General features: G+C 50.8%; 1 protein-coding gene across 1 annotated transcript; it reads left to right on the forward strand.

Annotated features, from left to right (window-relative positions):
• The first annotated feature begins 2,603 nt into the window (after window positions 1-2,603).
• Window positions 2,604-20,305, forward strand: PDGFRB (platelet derived growth factor receptor beta). The gene is made up of 23 exons (XM_003210416.4): window positions 2,604-2,676; window positions 3,619-3,696; window positions 4,546-4,842; window positions 4,951-5,220; window positions 5,505-5,632; window positions 5,937-6,111; window positions 6,648-6,840; window positions 7,063-7,178; window positions 7,689-7,815; window positions 7,979-8,190; window positions 8,846-8,940; window positions 9,204-9,336; window positions 9,740-9,844; window positions 9,951-10,061; window positions 10,428-10,581; window positions 11,423-11,589; window positions 11,840-11,958; window positions 12,885-13,007; window positions 14,416-14,527; window positions 14,833-14,932; window positions 15,054-15,159; window positions 15,637-15,866; window positions 16,239-20,305. The coding sequence occupies exons 2-23, from the start codon at window positions 3,648-3,650 to the stop codon at window positions 16,387-16,389; spliced, it is 3,273 nt and encodes a 1,090-aa protein (XP_003210464.1). The 5' UTR covers window positions 2,604-2,676; window positions 3,619-3,647; the 3' UTR covers window positions 16,390-20,305.
• Window positions 20,306-21,040: the final 735 nt, after the last annotated feature.

Raw genomic sequence — 21,040 nt, forward strand, 5'->3', positions numbered from 1 at the left:
AAAAAAAAAAAAGACTCAGTTTTATTTAGATTAAAGGGTGGAAAGAAGCAGTCGCAGAGGCGGGGGGGGGAGGGTGGCAGAGAGAAATGGGACAGGCCAAGGAGTTTCACTGGCAGACAAGCAAGGCTGGGGTCTCAGCAGCCTTTGCTTGGGGAGCAGTTCCCCTTCTAAATGGGGTGGGACATCTCCTCCCCCCAGGGCAGGAGGAGCCCCCGCACCACGGCTGTGCCGGGCATCGATCCTGGGATCCATGCAGGGCTTTCTCATTGCGCGCGGGCACTCATGATCTCACTTAATGACTCAGATGAGTTTAGACAAAGAAAAAATAAAGTGTATTTTACTTCCCACTAATTCACACCAGATGTCCTTCGCCTGCTTGGCAGGACCGCGGGGCCAGCGAGTACAGCGGGAGCGCCGGGAATCGCAGCCCGGCTGGAAATGGAAAGGCAGAGGGAAAGTGAGGGCAGCTGGCTGTGCTGAGAGGGGTTTTGCACCCCGATTTCCAGCAAACAGCACGTCTTGCTGGAGGGCTGTGGGGTACAAGGATTTGGGCTCTGTTCAAGGAGTGGTGGGGCTGCAGGGCGTGCAGATCCTCCCCCTTCCTGTGTGCAGCTTGGCAGGCTGCTTCTCAGCTCCCACAGTGCTGGGGTGCTTGTAGGACCCCCACGCTGTTTCTCTGCTTGGTTGTGGGTGAGAGGCAAGAAATGTGGTCAAGGTGTGCGAAGGCAGTGGGCAGCAAATGGCAAGGGTGTTGCTTGGTGCTGATGCCCATCTGTGTTGATGTCCCATGGTTTAAGTCTGTTGAAGGACTAGAAATGGACACAGCACAGAAACAAAGGGGCTCAGGGCGGGCAGGGTGTGCTGAGCGCTGTCAGACTGTGTTTCTGCCTTTGTCATAGAATTGTTTGTGTTGGAAGGGACTCTTAATGGTCATCTGGTCTGATTCCTCCACAGTGAACAGGGACAGTCACATCAGTGGTTCAGAGCCTGCTGCTTGAGTGTCTCCAGGGTCAGGGAATCCATCACTTCTCTGGGTAACCTGTGCCAGTGCCTCACTACTCTTATTGTGGAAAACTTCTTCCTTATGTCCAGTCTGAATCTCCCCTCTTTTAGTTTGAAACCATTCCCCTTTGTCCTGTCAAATACCAAGAAGGTTTCAAGACTGAGCCCACACAGTGTGCTTTGGGCATTCTCGTTCAAACAAGACACAGGTCTGGAATGGAGCAACAGTAATAGATGAACGCGGTTTGGTGAAGTTTGAGGTCCTCAGTAAGGGGGGAGGAGATGGTGAAGGAATGGCCCTCCTTGTGTAGGGAAGGCACCATCCCCAGAAGAGATTGGATGTGGCCCTTCTCCACATCCAGCATCATTGAGGCTGCCATGAGGAGCTGCAGGCCACAATAAGGCCTCTCCACAGCCTCTTCTGCTCTGCGCCGAACAAACCGAGGGCTCTCAGCTGCCCCTCGCACCTCTTGGTCTATAAATGCAGCCTGCTGGCCGCCCTCTCCTCTCCCAGCCAAATTCCTCTCTTAGAATAATAAACAACACAGCTCAAGAGAAAACGGCTGGCTTGCCCTCGTGTCACAGCACCAGAGAGGGGCAGAGGGAGATTCTGTGCCGGCACTCAGAGACCATAGTGGGGAGGAGGGGCTGTGGAGGGTCTCAGCGCAGCGGTGGGAGCTGGGATGTGACCTCAGTGCCTGCCAGGGCTGTGCTGAGGAGGTGGCATTGCTGCAGGGCAGGGACCTTGTCCATGGAACATCCCATAGTTAAGGTTGCTCAGCTGCTGGTCCATGGGAAGAATCTGAGAGGTCTGTGACCCCGTTTTCACCCATAGGGCTGGAAGGAGACAATCCGTGGCATCTGAGCACTGTGTAGATGACAATGTTTGGGTTCAAGGATGGGATTACATCTGTATGCCGGATTCTGGACTGCTGGGTAGGGTCACCCTCACCTCAGGTCTGGCACTCATAGGGTGCATCTTGGTGCTTTGCTGAGAATGAAATCTGAGACTGAGGATTGAAACGAGTGTCCTCAAGGCTCAAAGTGTCCTCAAAGCAGAGATCTGGGTGCATTTACATGCCTTGTGAAATGCCTCTTTGTGCGTGTGCAAGCACACGTTGCTGTGACAAGGAGAGGAAGGTCTGTCTGTCTGCTGAGCAGGCTCTGCAGAACAAGCAAAGCTTGGCATTTCCAAGCATGCCTCTCTCTCCAGCCAGAGCAGACAAACAAGGGAGAGGTCACAGCTATTCGCGAGATGTTGCTACCCTCCCACTCTGCTCAGGAAGCATCTCCAAGAGAAAAGGCTTTCTGCAAAACCAGCGTTTTTATTAAAACCAGCCTTGAATGCTGGGGAGGCGGCCAGAGGCAGCAGGCGGAGGCTGCAGGGCTCTTGGTTCTCACTGCAGCCTGAATCCAGCAGAGCACTGGTTTGCTTGGCAGGGATCCTGCAGAGACCAGGGTGCTGCTGGTGGCACCAGACCTCTCTGACAGGCAGCTTGTGTCCATTTACAGCCTGAATTTCCCCTCCATCCTTTCATTCCCTCCGCCCCCAGGTCTTCCCTTTAAGTGCTCTCTTCCTTTCCAGCAAATGCAAAAAAGAGGAGTCACCAAGGGGCTTTGTGGAGGAGGAGAGGCAAGCTGCTGAGTAAGCTGGAGGCCTGGAGAGTTTTGCTGGTAGATCAGACTTTTTTTCTTTTATTTATTTATTTTTTATTTTTGGAGCCAAAGCAAGAGAATAATAAAAACATCTGACAAGTGCACGTCATTTAAAAACCATTTCCTCCCAACATCCAGCAAAGAGAGACAGCACTTCAGGGCCAAGAGGCAGCAGACCCACTCGGTAAGAGGCAGTGCCAGCAAGCTCAGCTTGCCACCAGCCTCAGGTGGAGGGCTCCTGGGGGCTTCACCTCGGGATCTGCCTCGGGAGCAGCTTCAAGATGAGGTGTGAGAGCTCTGAACCTCAGCTTTGGCTCGGGGGTCCCCAAATCTCAGCCCCTTCTCTGCCTGTCACCATGGTTTAGGGGATGGCTCCAGTGCTGTTAGGGAGCTCTGGCCCCGTCTCTTTTGGGCCATCAGTTTGCTTCGGGAAGGCTGGGCATGCTCTGTTAAAAGGACTTCTTGAAAAATGTTGATAAAAGGGATCTAAAAACAAAATTATTCCCCGAAGATGCATATTTTTGAAAGTGAAATACAAGAAATTCTTCTTTTTTTTTTTTTTGGAGGGAATGTTTTGGACATGTTTTCTTTTGTTGAAAGAAGCAGAAAATGTGGGGATGGGGGGGGTGTCTGTTTTTTAGCAAGTTTTATCTCATTGGGACTGAGGGAAGTGAAAACTAATAGGGAAAAAAGGCAGGGGGAGGGAGAAAGGCAGTGCTCTGCAGCTGGGGAGAGGCATTTTGTGCTGTGATGAGCAAGAGCTGACACAGCTTCTGGAGCCTCCAGCCCAGTCCCTGTTTCCCAGCAGGAGATGCCTTAGATCTGCTCCTTCAGCAGATCCAGCACAAAGGAGAGCCAGGTCAGCAGCAGAAGGGAAAGGCCGAAAACTGGAGAGAGGGGAGGTGGAGAGGGGACCTTCAGCCCAGCAATGCTGTATTAATCCTGCTTTGTTCCTAACAGGATTTGGCCACTGGGCCGTGGAGCCCACCATGCTCTGTCCCTCTCTGAAGGCATCACTGCAGCTCTTCATTCTCACTGGTGAGTGGTGGCCCAGGGAGATGGGAGCAGGATTGGGTCCCTCATGGAGAAGCTGTCTGGGGATGCTTCCATCACTGGAGTGATGAGGAGATGGGTAATGGGACGGGAAGGCACAGGGCTGCACTGCTTGCATCCATCTTTCCTGGATCTACTGGCTCTGCTGACCCAGTCCTACCTCTAACCCTTACTCTAACCCTAACCCCACCTGCAGGGACACCATGGGGGAGCACATGCATTTCCCAGCCCCGCTGGGACATCTGGGTGAAGTATAGAGGCCAGGAGACATGGAAGCTGTTCAGGAAGACCTTGCCTGCTCTATTGCTTCCATAGGATTTCCTGCAAGGCTCTGCTTTCATTCCTTTTTTTACCTTCTTTTAAACTGACATTGTTTCAGCCCAGCCTGTATCATGTTAGCACTGTCTCTGTGGAGAGGCAGCCAGCAGAGCAGGGAATTAATTCCTTCATCTCCTCCTCTCCCCCTGCCCACCAAGCCATGGCCTTTCTGAGCTTTTGATGGTGCAGCTGAGACCTACCTCTGCTTTATGAGACCAGCTCATTTTTAGGTCAGCAGTACTATATGCTGTCAGCTCCTCAGGCCCAGTGCATGGGGTGCATACAAGCAAACATCTGGGAGATGTCTAGGTCACTCCTGCTTCCAGCCCTGTCCTCACCAAGTCCCTTGCACTGGTGTAGCAGCATCACAGCAGCCCTGTTTGCACCTCTGTTTCAGCGGGTGCCTGAATCCCTCCCAAACCAGCCTCCTACTCCTCATCTCCTGAGGACACTGGACATTACTGGTCCTTGGATTTCAGAGATGTCTAATGTGGTCTCACCTTTCCCCTGTCCCAGGTCTGCTGGATGTAACGTCTGGGGGCAGCAGGCTGCACATCGAACCTGAAGATGCTGAGCTCGTCCTTAGGCTTCACAGCACCTTTTCCCTTGTGTGCTATGGGGACAGAGCGCTAGTCTGGGAGCGGGATGGTCAGCCTCTCACTGCCTTGCTGGAGCACAGGGATGGGGTCTTTGTCAGCAACCTCACCCTCAAGAATGTGACAGGCCGTCACACAGGGGAGTATGCGTGCTTCTACAGCCCTGACCAGGCTCCAGAGCGAGCAGAGAGGAAAGCCCTTTACATCTATGTTCCAGGTAAGGGAAGCACATCCTTACCTCTGCATGGAAACTCCCACGTGTGGCACGTTGGGGCAAGCAGTGGGGGAGGTCGTGGTGTAACCAATGTGCTTCTCTCTCCCATAGATCCCTCCTTAGTTTTCCTCCCCGCAATCACTTCTGAAGAGTTCTTCATCTTCATCACGGGCTACACAGAGGCCATCATCCCATGCCGTGTGACCAACCCAGAGCTGCAGGTGACCCTCTATGAAAAGAAAGTGGAGAATCCCATTCCAGCTGCTTATGACCCACAACAGGGTTTCAAAGGTTTCTTTGAGGACAAGACCTACTACTGCCAGGCAATCGTGGATGACCAAGAGGTGGATTCTGACACCTTCTATGTCTACAGGATCCAGGGTGAGCTGCCCTCATCTTGGCATATCTCTGTAGCTCTTGTGGCCATTCCTTCAAAACAACAGGAATGGGACCAAAAAGATTTCCCCGTCTCCTTAGTGATGTCCCTGATCAATTTAAGGGCTGGATTTAGCCCTATCTCCATTAAAGAATAGGTTCTGCCAAAGTGTCAGCTCTATACCTCATAGAAGAGATTTCAAGTGAATAAGTCCACCTAAGATAAACGGACTGGGTGTCCGCTCATCTCTTCCTTTATTGACCATCCCTTTCTTTGACACTTCCCACAGTCTCATCTGTGAATGTCTCCATCAGCGCGGTGCAGACTGTAGTGCGTCAGGGAGAAAATGTTACCCTGATGTGCACTGTCAGCGGCAATGAGCTGGTCAACTTCAACTGGGATTATCCACGCAAGCAGGTGAGTGCACCAACCCCAGCTTGCCCCGTGGCAATCACTCATCAGTATCGTAGAAATGTTCAGGAAGCTTCATGCCATGGCAGAAGTAAGATGCTGCTGCCGTTCAAGGAGGCTCGATGGGGAGATCCTTGGATGAAGGCTGTCTATTTCAGGAGCTTTTGATGGTGCATGTTCCCTGTCCCCATTGTAGACTGACTAAGGTCTTCTGCCCATTTCTTCTCCCTCCCTGTGAGCCTGGCTCTGTAGCTCTGTTGCCATGAAACGTTCTTGACTTTACACACAGTATCTTGTCCCCATTGTGCAGGCTGGGAAGGCTGTGGAGCCAGTGACCGACTTCCTGCCTGGATCCACCCATGACATCCGTTCCATCCTCATCATCCAGAATGCAGAGCTAGAGGACAGTGGGACCTACGTCTGCAATGTCTCTGAGGGCTACCATGAGAAAACAGACCGGAAAGACATCACGGTCCAAGTGATCGGTGCGTCACTGACTGTGCTCTCAGAGGCAGCAACCCACATGGGTGTTGCTCCAGAATGGCAAACTCCTCTCTCTGCACAGCCTCCAGCTCCCTCCCCTTCTCACCCCTGCCCTCATTAACCATGGCAAAAAGTCAGCCCTCACCCCATGGCATCCCTGCCCACTTCTTGGCTTCAACACATCCAAACTCTCCCATCATAGCTTTTGGGAGTCTTTTAATATATTTGAGGGTTTGTGTGAGAGCTCTTTTTGCACTGTGCAGTGCCAGTGTGTTCTTAGGTCAACCTCCCACCTGCACCTGCGCTCCTTTCATGACATTTGAGGGAGGCTGCCCATCTCTGAAAGGTGACAGCCCTTTCCTTGCATGTTACCTGCCTGTGAGCTCATGCCCATGCTCTCCTTGGGCACAGACCTGAGACCTTGAGGGACGAACTGGAGCTGCTCCATCACTTCAGGGTGTTTTATCCCAGATCCATGATAGCCCATGAGGTGACCATGTCTCTCCCTGAAGCATGTATCCTCCTTGCCTTTTCTCAGAGCGTGGCTTTGTGCGCTTCCACACCCACCTGGCCAGCACAGTGTATGCTGAGGTCCACAAGAGCCACATCATCCAGGTGGATGTGGAGGCCTACCCACAGCCGAACATTGTGTGGCTAAAGAACAACAAGACATTGACCATGGAGAGCAGCAGCGAGTTCACCATCACCAACAGGAACCTGTCAGAAACCAGGTGAGGGCACATCACCCCTCACCAGGGGACAGGGAGAGGATAATTCACAACACAAACTGGTAGTGCATGGTATGGTGGTTGGGCACGGGATGGTGGCTGAATGCTGGCCTTTCTGTGAGTGAATTTTGTGCATTCCTTATTTGGGTGGGAGCTGATCCCTTCCAAGCAGTGTCAGTCACCAGGTACCTTCCTGCATGCACTCCATGGCTGTGTCTTCTCCAGGTACCAGACGTCTCTGGTCCTGGTGCGGGTGAAGCAGGAGGAAGGAGGATATTACACCATCCGAGCTTCCAATGAGGACGATGCACAAGAGCTGTCCTTCCATCTGCAAATAAATGGTGAGGATGTGCATGCAGACATGGGGCCAAGGAGTGTAGGGGCAGTCCCAGGGGATGGCTCCATCCTTTGCTCCAGGATTCTCAGCCTGAAGCCTTTACAGCTATGACTACAGATCCAGCTCAAAAGAAGAGCAATAAAATGAGGAAAAAGATCACCTGAAATATCTCACACTTGATCTTACAGCAAGAGGGACAAGGAGGCAGTGCAGACACCAGCAGCATGGCCTTTAATGTTGTCCCGAGGGTGCAGATGCAGGTGCATCTACAGATGCAGAGGTTTCCTTCTGTAGTTCCTCTGCTATACAAACAGAATGGATAGGGACAGGTTTCTTCCATGACCACCTCAAACCTTTCTGGTTTTGCTTTTAGTTTCAAAAATAAGGCACAATTGCTCTTAAGTCTTACCTCACTGCCACATCAACCCTGTGCCACAATGGGAATCCATTATTTCCCTTCCTCATCTGCATTCACATCTGAGGATTAATTCCCACCAGTGTCTCTTGGTTTCAGTACCAGCCAAAGTGGTGGATCTCAAGGAAAACAGCAGTGCCAGCAGCGGGGAGCAGACTGTAACATGCTCTGCTGAAGGGATGCCCCAGCCAGAGATCAGTTGGTCCACTTGCAGCAACATCAAATGGTAAGCAAAGAGATGAAGCCCATGGGAATGGCAGGGCTCATGCATTTTTAGAAACAATAGACTCTTTATTTTACTGCGTTCTGCTGGCCTACGCAGCTGGACATCCCATGGTATTGCGTGGGTCTGGCTGCCTCTTAGGTGCCTTTATCCTCCTCTGGTCCAGGTGTGGCAACCAGGGGCAGCCCACCCAGCTGCTGGGGAACAACTCTGCAGAGATCGGCCTGCACACCAACGCCACGTACCATGCAGAGCTGCAGGTGTACCGCGTGAACAGCACCCTGCAGCTGCACAGGGTGGATGAACCCCTGCTCCTGAGATGCACTGTGCAAAACTTCCTGGGCTCCAACTCCCAAGACATCACTCTGGTCCCAAATGGTGAGTGCTGTGGGAGGTGTTCACGTTGGAGGTGGGGAGGTGGGCTTACCTTTCTGTGCCTCCTGCCTGGAGGTGCTGGGAGCCAGCAGCATCCTCTGATAGCTGCAGTCCTCGGGCAGAAATCCTGGATATTTCTGCCCAAAATGAAGCCTGCAGGAAAATGAAGTTGAGCAGGAAAGGCTGCTCTGAGGGCAGTCTGTAGCCCTCATGCCCACTGGGCCTTTCTCCTCCCACCCCTGAGCAGGGTTATCCCTCCAGGGACAAGAACTGATCAGGTCCCTAGTGTCTTGTTATTAGCCCAAGGGTCACTAGATGGTGCCACAGACCCAAACAACCACATGCTTTCCCAAATAACAGAAAGGACAGTCTCAGCTGGGAAGGTCTAACCAGGAGAAAAGAACAGGACTGTCCCCAGTCAGACTCCAGCCCACAGGACAGCCTGGAATGGATGTGTGGATCTGATTTAAGGTCCACGATGGATCATCAGTCCATCATCAACCCCCAGGGTTGATGTCTGTTGGGGAGGCATGTAGCAGGAAGGGGACAGTAACTAGAGGAGGGACGGAGCCCTCTGTGCTGATAACCCCTTTCCCTGGGTTGCCCTGACTTTGCATGGGTGGGAGTCTGACTGCTGACCCTGTACTTATTGTTGTAGCCTTGCCGTTCAAAGTGGTCATCATCTCCGTCATCCTGGCTCTGCTGGTCCTCACTGTCATCTCCCTGATCATCTTGATCGTCCTGTGGCAGAAGGTAAAAAAGGACAGCATTTGCAGGCTGCTGCACGGGTCAGGGTGGATGGGCAGAGCAAAGCTGTGAGCTTCTGCCTGATTATGTTCTATCCGTGTCAGAGATCATTGGCCTCTGTTGGCCTCCTACCATCTGTAGACTAGACATGGAAGGTGGCAATGACTGCAGAGGCCAAAGACTCCCTAACAAAATCCATCCACAGTCCACATGCCCTCCCTGTCCCTCAGCTTCTCAGATCTCCCTTGTCTCTTTGCTCCCCTCTCCAGAAACCTCGCTATGAAATCCGCTGGAAGGTGATCGAGTCAGTGAGCTCTGATGGGCACGAGTACATCTATGTGGATCCCATGCAGCTCCCTTATGACTCCAGCTGGGAGGTGCCCAGGGACAAGCTGGTGTTAGGTAAAGGCTCTGCAGGTCCCTCTGATGAACCCTGTCTGTCTGGGGGTGATGGTTTTCGGTTTGGGATCTCAAGAAGGGAGCAACCCGGGCAGAGCACAGAGATCCCTGGGATATGATGTGATCCTGCAGCAGAGGGACCATCTGGGGCCACTGTGGGAAGCTAGCTGCTCCCTGTGGCATGAGGCACGTGGTTATTTCTGATTCTCCTTCCCTGTGGCTGGCAGCTCCTTCCCTTCTCAACTAGCCACAAACCAGTTTCAGTGCTAAACACCTTCACTCTCCACCACTGCCATTCCTATCAGGATGGCTGGTGCCATTTCAGACAAGAGGTGTGCCTTTTCCAAGGTCCTCTCCTGTTCTTGCCTATTCTCGGTGATCATACCAACCTCACCTTTCTCTGCAGGACGCACTCTTGGCTCCGGTGCCTTTGGACGTGTGGTGGAGGCAACGGCACATGGCCTGAGCCATTCACAGTCCACCATGAAAGTTGCAGTCAAGATGCTCAAGTGTAAGTTCCTCACACTGCCCCTTTCTCCCACCCCAACACCACAAGGCTGGATGATGTCCAGGTGCCCACTCCTCACCTTGCCGCTCATATCAACTGTCCCCAACAGCCACTGCCCGGAGCAGTGAGAAGCAAGCCCTCATGTCTGAGCTGAAGATCATGAGCCACCTGGGACCTCACCTCAACATTGTCAACTTGCTGGGGGCCTGCACCAAAGGAGGTAACTGAATGCCAGGTGCCCCGTCTCCTCCCTGCTACCGTGCATTGTGCTGCAGAGTGAGAATTGTTCTCAGAGAGAATAATTGCTGTTTTCTAGTTCAGAACGACTCACCCTTTCCCCTGGGAAAGCCTCAGGGGGCTCTGAAAGCCACTCTTTCCAACCCACTTGAAACTGAGAAGGCATGTTTCTGTTAAGCCCCACCTGCCTTCCCAAACATAAATTTCAAATTCTGAAAATGCTCAGTCCCAGAAAGACAGCTTTTCCCCACGGACTTGCAATCCGGTAATGTCCCCAAGGGACAAAAATCACTGCCCTGAGGAGCAGATGGGGCCAAGTAAAGATGACACGAGTGCTCTTTTCCCCCAGGGCCCATCTATATCATCACCGAGTACTGCCGTTACGGGGACCTGGTGGACTACCTGCACCGCAACAAGCACACCTTCCTGCAGTCCTATGGCGAGAAGGCCCGCCGGGAGGCAGAGCTGTATGGGAACACCATCAAGGAGGACCATGTGCAGAGGTGCCTGGAAAGCAGCCTTCTCCTCCTCCCTGCCGCCTGCACCATCTTAGCCCACACCACTGAGGGAAGCTGGTAGTTCCAGGAAGGATACTTTCATTTCCTCCAGACCAGTAAGATAAATGCTGGTCTAGCAAGGGAGCATGGTTGCCCAGTGTTACCTTTAGCTCCTGGCAGGCAGGGATTTAGCAGAGGCAATTTGTGTGTCCTGGAGGCCGATGCTAACACATACCCTGGCTGCTCCATGCCAATTGGGAATATTCCCTGGCAGCATTAACTTTGCTAGCATAACAGTAGCCACTCACTGAGTACAGAGAGGAGTTTCTCAGCACATCTTAGCCTTTGGAGATCTCAGCTGTGCATTTTCAGTGCAGTTTGTGTTGCTACTGTGCCTAAGGGAGAAGTGCTAGAAGGAGTGCAGTTGCACAAGAGGTGTTAAGAGGAAAGGGAAGCAGTCCTTCATCCAGCTGCCAGCTGTAAGAGATGCAGACACATCAGTGCAGAGAAACACTCCCATGGGAAACTAGAAAGCAGCACTTCCTTCCAGCACACAAAAGCAACAGTAAAATAGAGCAGTATTAGGACATTATCACAGCCACCCCCTGCGCTTGAAGGCAGCTGAGATCCTCCTAAGCACAAAGCACAGCCTCACAAGCCCCAGAGTATTCTTTCTGGAAGGAGATCCCCAGTGCCATTTGTATGCCACAGAGCTTCTTTTCCTGCTATGAGACATTTCAGTGCTGGGGCTGAGGGTTCAGGAGCTGCAGTTCTTCAGATAGTTTCCCCTATACCCTGCATCTCCTGCCCTCCACTGTGTCTAAATAGTCTCTCTTTCCCCCTCCAGTCACCTTTCCTTGTCTGTTGAGAGTGATGGGGGCTATATGGACATGAGCAAGGATGAGTCTCTGGATTATGTGCCCATGTCTGACATGAAGGGTGAAGTCAAGTACGCTGACATCGAGTCCTCTAACTACGGCACCCCATACGAGCTGGACAGCTATTCCCCATCAGGTAACAGCTCAGCTGTAGAAGAAGGGAAAGGAACTTGCATTTGGGTTGCAGGATGCCTTTGCTTGCAGAACTGGATGGGTCATATTGCAAAGGTCACCTTTGAGACTAATGCAGCTTCATGCTGGGAGCCCCATACTTTGTCCTGGTGTTGATGGGGGCAGAGCCGTCCCCATTGAGCTGGTTCCTTCTGCCAGCTGCAGTCTGCAAGTGTGCCATGTCACACCAACCTCTGTGTCTGCTTGTCTTCCAGCTCCTGAAAGAACAGACCGGGCGACACTGATAAATGAATCTCCACTCCTCAGCTACATGGACTTGGTGGGCTTCAGCTTCCAAGTGGCCAATGGGATGGAATTCCTGGCTTCTAAAAATGTATGTATGCAGGCTGGCCCATGGAGACAAAGAATGCTGTGCTGTGCCTGTGGTCACCTTCATCTCGCTGTCCCTCTGTCCATGCTGACCTCCTTGAGAGACAAGTGGCCGTGCAATGGAAGGGCTGCCAACCACTTTCCTTTGGAAATATATTCCCAAAGATCTGTGTGATTGTGTTTGCATACCAGCTACCCCTGATGCAGACCAAGTTTCACACCTCAAATTCCATGGCTCGGAGCTCCTCCCAAGCCCTGTGCAACACAGCTGTGATGTTACATAATCCTCCTTTACTGGGATGACCAGCTGCAAACAGATAGCCTTGCTGTGTTAAACACAGGACATTCCAGAGCAAAGCTGCAACTCTCCATGGATATTCACATTGCTCCACATGCTATAAGCTTCCCAAGCCTCTTAAGAAATGCTTGTTCAATGGTAATTAAGCCAATGGAGTGGATCAGGCTATGGGGGCTTCCTAAGATCTGGCTTTGGCCTAGGACAGGCAGTAACATATTCTCTGTGAAACATCATGCAGGGCGAGGGTAAGAGATAGGGTGGGGTGGTATGAATGACATGCAGAAAGAAGTTTCTGGCTCTTTGCCTCCAGGCAGACAGTGTGATCTCCACAAGTGCTATCCCATGGAGCATAGAAGAGGAGCTCCAAATTCCCACAGTCTTATTTGCAGTGATGTAACATCACTGTTCTAACTGGTAGTGTCTGGCAAACATAGGGCCCTTACCAGTGTGTCTGTTCCAGTAAGCAGCAAAAATAAGGTAGTCCTTCAGTGGCTTTGAGCTATATAGATCCATAAAGGTGAAAGAGATGACTCTTGACCCTGCAGCAAAAGAAATGGGCTAGTGCTGGAGCTGGCCTTCTTCTCTGTGCCATTTGGGGCTGCTCCCAATGACAGTGCCCTGCCTCCCTGCAGTGTGTGCATCGTGACCTGGCTGCCAGGAACGTCCTTATCTGCGAGGGAAAGCTGGTGAAGATCTGTGACTTTGGTCTGGCAAGAGACATCATGAGGGATTCCAACTACATTTCCAAAGGAAGTGTGAGTACCAGAAGCCATGCCATCCCCTTCTTTGTAGGGCTCTGGGCCTGGCGCCGGAAAACTCCCTGTCTGTTGCCGTGCCCAGGGGTGGTGACATGGCAGCTGTCCTAGCTGATGGTGTCAACCATCACCAGCCAACCATTGTGCACCTGATGTGCTCTGCACACTGTGGAGTAGCAGAATTGTATGGCTGTATCTCCAAGCTCTTGCAGAAGAACCCAGGCTGCAAGAGCAAAACTGTTGGACTGTGCCCTGCACAGCCCTTCAGAGGCAGCAGAGCTGTGTCCCTTCTCTGCGTGGTGCTGAGCCTGGTTCTCAGCTGCAGGCAAGAGCAAAGTTAGGCAGTTTGACAGTGGTGCAGTGAGTCACTGGCCACTCTGAGAAGAGGTCCACAGTCTTCTACTTTAACCACCAGGCTACAGGGTAAGAGGAAGTGCTTTCCTGCAAGCAGCTACTTTCCAGAAAGACATCTCCAGTCTTTCGAGGCAAGAGAGGATGGGGCTGTTATTGAGCTTCTCTGAAACCTTCCCTGTGCTTTCAACAACAGTGTGTCTGCTCCAGACTGAGCATCTGGGAATGTGCAACCTAAGCAAAGCAGGACACGTAACTGGCTCTGTTCGGCAGACAGGGAAACTGAGTCTGAGGGAGCTGAGAGTGGTGCCAGGCCCCTCAAGCCCCAGTCATTATCTACTCAATGAACTACTCAGCTTCCCTCCTGATTTGTCCCATTTGCGTGGCACAGCAGCCAGGTGTTGCACGTATTGGCCAGGGGACCCCTCTGCAGAGAGATTGTGATTTTCCTGTCCAGCCTTGATATAGCTGCTTTTCCTTATGAAACAAGAAATGAAACTGGGCCTCTTTGCAGTTCTTCCTGGAGATTATTTTGGTATTCGTTGTGCAAGCGAATCTCCAGAACAGCACAGCCAGTGCTGCACACACTGATTGAGTGAGGCTCCTTTTATTGTATCACCATGTGTGTAGGAACAGGAAAAGCAGGAGCTTCAGTTCTTTCCTGGTCATCCTGTAGCCTTCTCCAGCTTAGCCCTAGCTTTCCAAAGCGCAGATAGTTCTGGACTCCCTCTGGGAGTTCTGTCACACTGTGCAATCACTGAACTCATCCCAAGGCGCAGGGAACAGAGATGCACACTGTGACAGCTCATTATGGCAGACAGGCTGTTGTCCACGATGGAAGTGGACGCAGCACACCTGTTCTTCTCTCGTGCTTGCCGGGTTCATCCTGCACTATAAAAGAGAAAACTGATCCCTCCAAGAAATGCTGATCACCAGATATGTGAGGCTGTCAGGCAGCTCCAAGGGGTTTTCTCTGCCTGTAAACTGTGTCAGACTCTTTCTTGTCGAAACAAATGCTGTAGATGCTGACTCTTCTTATTCCAAATTTTCCTCATAGACTTTCTTGCCCCTTAAGTGGATGGCTCCTGAGAGCATCTTCAACAACCTCTACACCACCTTAAGTGATGTGTGGTCCTTTGGGATTCTTCTCTGGGAAATATTCACTCTAGGTAAGTGTCCTGGAGATCATGGTTGTGTCCATAGAAATGGTAGTGCTTTAGCAAGATCCTTTCCCAAACTCAGAAGGTAGAAATGCATCCTAATCCCCAAGTCCCAACTCTTCCAGCATCAGAGTAGCACTTCACTCAGTGTCTCCTTCTTTCCCATGCTGACGTGGGCATTTGGAAGCAAAATGAAACAGAAAAGGTAAATTAAAAAATGAAAAGCAAACAGGAAACCTTGGTACGAAAAGCATGATGGCATGGGGATGGCAGCCTCTGCACCAGCCTGATTACCTGCTCTCCTTTTACACCAGGAGGGACTCCCTACCCTGAACTGCCTATGAATGAACAGTTCTACAATGCCATCAAACGTGGCTATCGGATGTCCAAACCCACCCATGCTTCTGATGAAATGTAAGTGCTGCCTGCACATGTTATTATAACCCTGCATATGTTAACTCCTGCAGAAATGACAGGAGCAGTTCTTCTGTTTTCCTGCTAAGTCACCAAGGTGCCCTTTCTTCCATTTTGTTAGCTATGATATTATGCAGAAGTGCTGGGAGGAGAAGTTTGAGATCAGACCATCCTTCTCACAGCTGGTGGTGCTTATGGGAAACCTCTTGGTGGATTGCTACAGAAAGGTATGTGCAAAGGACTGTGTGGTGAGGGCCAGAGAAGTGTCTGCTCTTTGAAGGGATGCCACCTTGGTTTCACAGCATTTGATGAAGGTTTAGAGACCCTAATTAATAATTATCAGCTGCTATGCTGGAGGATTTTGCTGTGATTTGGGCTACGTTAATTTGAACAGCCAGAGGAGGTGATTTGGGAATCCTGGGGATGTTGCGAGATAGCTGTCATCACCAGGCAGCTGGTTTCTCAGCAATGGCAGAAGTCAGAACTGGCTGAAGATCAGAAGCCTGCTGCTGACTGATATTTTGGAACTGTGGAATTGTGCTGCTGATCTCTCATATAGGAAACATTCATGATGTGTCTGTGGTGGAGTCAGGGTAGCTGATGTCAGCCCCTGGGGAAAGAAGCCTGGGAGTCAGGGAAAGCAAACACATCTGTTTTCTCTGCTCACAAGACCTTCCTGTTTCTCTGGTAACCTGCGAGAGCAGAGGTACCAGCAGGTGGATGAAGAGTTCATGAAGAGCGACCACCCCGCTGTTGTACGCACAAGACCCACCATCCCTGGGCTGAACAACGCCAGGCTCCCTCCCAGCTCCCCAACCCTCTACACGGCTGTGCACCAGAACGGGGGAGAGAATGACTACATCATCCCTCTTCCTGACCCCAAGCCTGAGGCAGTCTGTGACCTCCCTCAGGAGGCCTCCATCAGCCGTGCCAGGTAGAAAAGTCATTTCTAAATGCTGTTTCTTCCCAGGATTGCCCAAAACTGAAGAAGGGGGCTTCAACTGCAAATAGGGATGCTTTGCTCAGGGATGGGTTTACTAGGCGAGAAAGAGGGTAGTGTCACATCCCCATGAGCACCCAGGGATGGAGGTGAACCAGAGGGTTGTGAGCTAAATGGTGTCTTGTCTCATCCCCATGTGTCAGCCAGCACAACTGGGGACAAGAGAGGGCACAACCTGGGGTACGGAGCTCCTGAAAGCTGCTAAGATTGACAAGGAGCTCAATGTGCTTCTCATTCATTGGGAATCCTGTCTTATCAGGAAATTCAGGATAGGCATTCATATCTTTTCCCTTTGTCTCCCTTCAGCTCTATGCTGAATGAAGCCAACACATCATCTACAATATCCTGTGACAGCCCTCTGGGCCCCCAGCAGGACGAGGAGCCGGAATGTGACCTGCAGCTGGGCTGCCAGGAGCTGGCCCCAGGGCACCACGAGGTGGAGGAGAGCTTCCTGTAGGCAGAGCTGGGCTGATGGCATCTCCCCACAGCAAGGTCAGGTGTGGGGCTGAGCCGGGCATTGCAGAGAACGCTTTGGGCTTGTCCCGGTATTCCTCCCTCTCTCCCATCTGCCAGAGTCAGGTGGGGAATCAGAGACATTTCCCCCCCTGCCATCCCCTTCCCTCCTCACAAAGAGGTGGCTCAGTGCCCAGCATCTTCCAGATCACTGCCACATCCTCTTCAGCGATCAAACCGCTGTGGGAAGGAGACATCTCACAGACCAACATCTTCTTCTGAAGTGGAAGGTGTGGGTTAAATCTGTACAAGAGACACCACTTTCCATGTGCTAAGATGCTCCAGCCTCTTCCCCTTCCACACTCTGTAGATGGCAATGAGTTCCAGCTCCTCTGCACCAGCACTTCCCTGATGGTCTCAGCACCAACCACACCGTGGTTCTGCGAAATGCCACCAGGACAGTTTCCTTGGAATCCCATTGCTGGGGGGTAGAGAAACTGCAATACCCAACTCTAGCTGTTGGGTGGATTCTCCTCCAAGCACAGCCAAGGCCTGGAAAGACGAGCCAGTGTCTCACAGATACTGAATCACTTTTTTCCTATCCTGACTCTCCAGAGGACAGAGCATCACAAGCTCTACAGGTACCCGTGGCTCTGGGGCACAGCTCTGCCCTCCTACCCAGAGCCATCCTGTGCCCAGCCAGGAGTCCCAGGGGCCGGGAACACAAAATGCTCTCACAGTGACTCTGCTGTAGTAGCAAAGAGGGCAGTCCAGTGTTGTTGTTGTCTGCGTGGGCACTAAGCTAATTATTCTGCCGTGATGATTTAAAGGGAACAAATATATTAATCCACTAGCCAGGGCCAGTATAAGGAAGCAATATAGCTACTCATTAATCTTCTACTGCCACTAAGCCCAGATCATTTGCTGGGAAATCATATAACCCTTATGGCTGCAAAACTTTTATGTCTTGTCTTTGGAAAATAAGGGCTCCCTCGTGAAAGACTGTTCACCTGAACACCATTTTCTCAGGATGGTGGGTCCTTCCCGAGTCATAGCAAGACGAGAGGGAGCAATAAGAATGCCAGAACACCAGCCCAGGGACATCTCAGAAGATAGAAAGGCGGAGAGCCTGGGACGCTGTTTGCCATGACACCTTGTAACCTTCTGGGGACTGGGCACAGCCACTCAGCCTTGCAGGGCTAGAAAAGCTAGACCCCAAAACTACAGCTCTGACACCACAGAAATTGGCAATTGTTTTTTTTTTTCTAAAAGGAGAAGTTTCACCTTGCAGAGCTCTGCAGCGTGTCCCCCACTCCCATTAACCCTTGTGCTGCCCTATTCATGCACATTTCTCTGTGCATCCCACAAATTCTGCACAGGCAAATTTGAAAATTCAATCTGCATCTTTTGGGTTTCAGCCACCTCAAAGCCACTGAATTTTTTCATTTAATCTGATATTTCTGCAAAAAAAAAAAAAAAGAAATCAGCAAAACAGCTTCTGTCTTATGTCATCATTGAAATGCTGCCATTTGTGCAATTAAAAGAGGAGTAGATATTTTGTAGGTAAAATGTGAACCTAAGGAAAAGCATTTTTATTGGCAGCTGGTGGAGTATTTTGGTCCTTGTGGTCAGATTCCCCATCCTCTGTGGGAAACACACTGTGAATGACAACTGTTATTCCATACTAGATTCTCCTGATTGTAATGAAGGAGCCATCTTCGGTGGTTCCAGAAATGATCCTAACTGTGGAGAAGTGATGATTTCTGAGATCCTTGGGGTCAGACCACTGTATTTTTCTAACATGCAAGGTGCTTGGTAAGATGTATGTCACTGCAACTTGAGCCCATAGGATGGCACATCTGATCACTCCTGTCCACACCACCTCCCTTTTTAGTTTGTCTTTCTCTGCCAAGTGTGACCAGAAGTATCCAGTACTCCAGGTTGGGTCAAGTCTAGACCTCACACAGGGCATTAATACCTTCTGGTCTGTCCTGGATTTGTCTTGCCTGGTGTTGCTTTGGATAATGCTGCCCTTTTCCAAGCCACAACACAGCGATAATTTGGAGTCATCCCCTAACCAACCTTAACACCTACATCTTTCTACTCTTCCAGTATTTCTAACCAAAATACTCCCTGCAGTTCCAGACGTTGGGTCATCAGCACATTTCATTAACAAACTGTTATTTTTGGGCTGGATCAACTAATAAAAATATTAAATACTTCAGGCATCAAGAGCAACCCTAGAGAGCTACTTTTACTACCTCCATCCAGCCCAAAGATTTTCCTCTCAATAAAACCCTTCTCACCTTTGGCCATTTGCTTTATTTCACAAAACCTGTGCTAAGCTCCATCTTGTACAGATGAATTACTAATTTCCCACTATTAAACACTACATTCCACAGTCCTGAGAGAGAACATCTATTTCTTGTTCCTGATGGGGAATCTCAGGTAACCTGTCCTATTAGCTGGGCATTAGCTACACTTGGATGCCTATTGCATTTTATCCCATGTACATTCATTTTAATTATTCTTAACATTAAAACCTGTTCTGGCTGTTTAAGGGATCAGATTTGTCAGCAAAACCCACCTCCCTCTTCTTTCTTAAGTCAGGTACGCCACAATGGTACCATTCCCCTCTCTAGTGAGGTATGACCAAATAGTTGCCATTGGCCCTGTGATGCCAAGGGCCAGCTCTTGCACTTTGTGGTACTTTCCCATCCTATTCTATTCCCACCACCCTACCAATGTAGTTCGCAAAGCAAGCCTCCAGCCTGAGCTGGGAAATCTCTCCTCAAAGATGGCTTAAGAAGGGTGAGCTCACCCCAAGTGGGGACCTGCCTCCAGCCCCCATTCCCTCTCTCTGCTGCCAACACTCCAGTCCTGGCATGACCCAGGGGAACAGGGCCAGCAGAAATGTTGGCTGTTCTGAGCCCAGCCGTTTTGCAGCCATGATTTCTCTGGTGAGATTCTGAAGGGAACCAGTCCCTCCGGTTTTTACTTTTGACCATCAGTAATTTTGTTTGGATGTGTTTTCGTGTTTAGAGGTGGACCCAAACTTGCTTGCCCTCCCCGAGGGAGACATGCCACAGCTTGGGCCCATCTCTAGTGCAATATCTTTTATTTGTAGATTATATTTTACTCTGCAGCTGTCAATTGTTATCAGTACCAGTATACGCATAATCCTACTGCCAGTCACTATTTCATACATACCTAAGTGTATCCCAGAAACTAATGCAACACTCCAGAGTCTCTTTTTGTGTTTAAGATGCTTCTCAGACTGACATGTGCACAGGTTCTAAGTCTTTTGTCCTTCTCGGTTTGAGCGTGTTACTATTTTTTTTTAAGTGAGAGTGTCACGTTTAGTGTTTGTTTGTGTTGTGTTAAGAATCCTAGAGCACAGCGGACTTTAATGGAACTCAGTTGTCTCTGTTCACCTGTCAATGGGACTGTGGTGGAGCCCCATAGCGTGGGAGGCAGAAGTGCAGTGCAGACATACAGCCAGGGGAAGTGGGCCAGAAGGGAGAAATGGCTCTTCCCCTTCTTCCCAGCCAGGGCTTGGGGCTGGGGTGGGCAGCACCACAGGCACAGGGCTCTGGGTTTGGGCTGTAGGAAAGCTTGAGATCTGTCTGTGTAAAGCTGGGCAGATCTGAAGAAGGGGATTCACGCTGTCACTCCGCAGCATCTCTGAACTGCACAGCACCTGCCTCCACACCATCTGCCAGAAACCACCCTGAGGGCAAGGGAAAAAAACAGAGTTCAGACTAAGGTACCAAAGAGTTAACATTTTCCTAGGTTTACAGATGTATTTGTAGGACTTGTACTATGTCACATCTATAGCCATGAGATATTATTTTTATGCTGTAAACTTTTACAAATCATTTTTAAAGAAAGAGTTTAAAAATAAAGGTGTTTTTCTTTTTGCAGAGTGCCGTCTTTTTTTTTTTCTCCCCCAGTTTTGGTCACTGCCCCTTGCTCCCACTAAGGTAGGGTTGGGAATACAGCTTAAGCATGTTGTGGGTGAAGGCTAAGCACGTTAATACGTTGTGCATGACCCTAGTGCTTAACAAAAGCCAAGCTGGAAGCCAGGCAGAGAGAAGCAAGGCAACAGCTGAGCCCAAAGACGTGGTAAGGAAAAGGGGCTGCAAACCGGGCAGGATCTACCAGTGTTCCAGCCAGTGGGTCGTGTTGTAATGGTGGGAGGCAAGCAGAGGGAAGACCACTAGGAGCAGTTCCCACATGCATTCCCTGAGGTTGACACAGCAGCCACTAGCACCGGCTCACCATTTTCCATGGCTGGCACTGTGCTCAGATCAGAGAGGGATGCAAGAGATGCCAGACTGAACAGTGCTTGACAGGGGACAGCATGGTGCAGGTGATTTTTGCGTGTAGTTTAACAGACCAAGTCCCAGCAAAGTTCCCCTTTCCAGCACATCTTGTCCCAGCCTCCCAGACCTGCTCAGTTTGCTAGAGAGGAGGGCTGCAGACTGCTGGCCAGCTCAGGTCAATGATCTCCAGATTTGATCTGAGTCACCTGGCACAGCTCAGCCCTGACACTCAGACTGGGCATTTTCCTCCAGAGGCTGAATCAGCAGGGGAAAAAAATCACCTCGTCTGCAGAGAGGCTGCAGCACAGGCTTGCGGGGGAGCAGGGAGGG

Source organism: Meleagris gallopavo, chromosome 15 (genome assembly GCF_000146605.3).
Source record: "Meleagris gallopavo isolate NT-WF06-2002-E0010 breed Aviagen turkey brand Nicholas breeding stock chromosome 15, Turkey_5.1, whole genome shotgun sequence".
NCBI lineage: Eukaryota > Metazoa > Chordata > Aves > Galliformes > Phasianidae > Meleagris > Meleagris gallopavo.

Bases quoted from the DNA above. Each gene is read 5' to 3' on its own strand.
- PDGFRB (XM_003210416.4), top strand. From the start codon at position 3,648: ATGCTCTGTCCCTCTCTGAAGGCATCACTGCAGCTCTTCATTCTCACT. The intron at 7,179-7,688 runs GTGAGGATGTGC...TCTTGGTTTCAG, and splicing joins CTTCCATCTGCAAATAAATG to TACCAGCCAAAGTGGTGGAT. The intron at 8,191-8,845 runs GTGAGTGCTGTG...TTATTGTTGTAG, and splicing joins CATCACTCTGGTCCCAAATG to CCTTGCCGTTCAAAGTGGTC.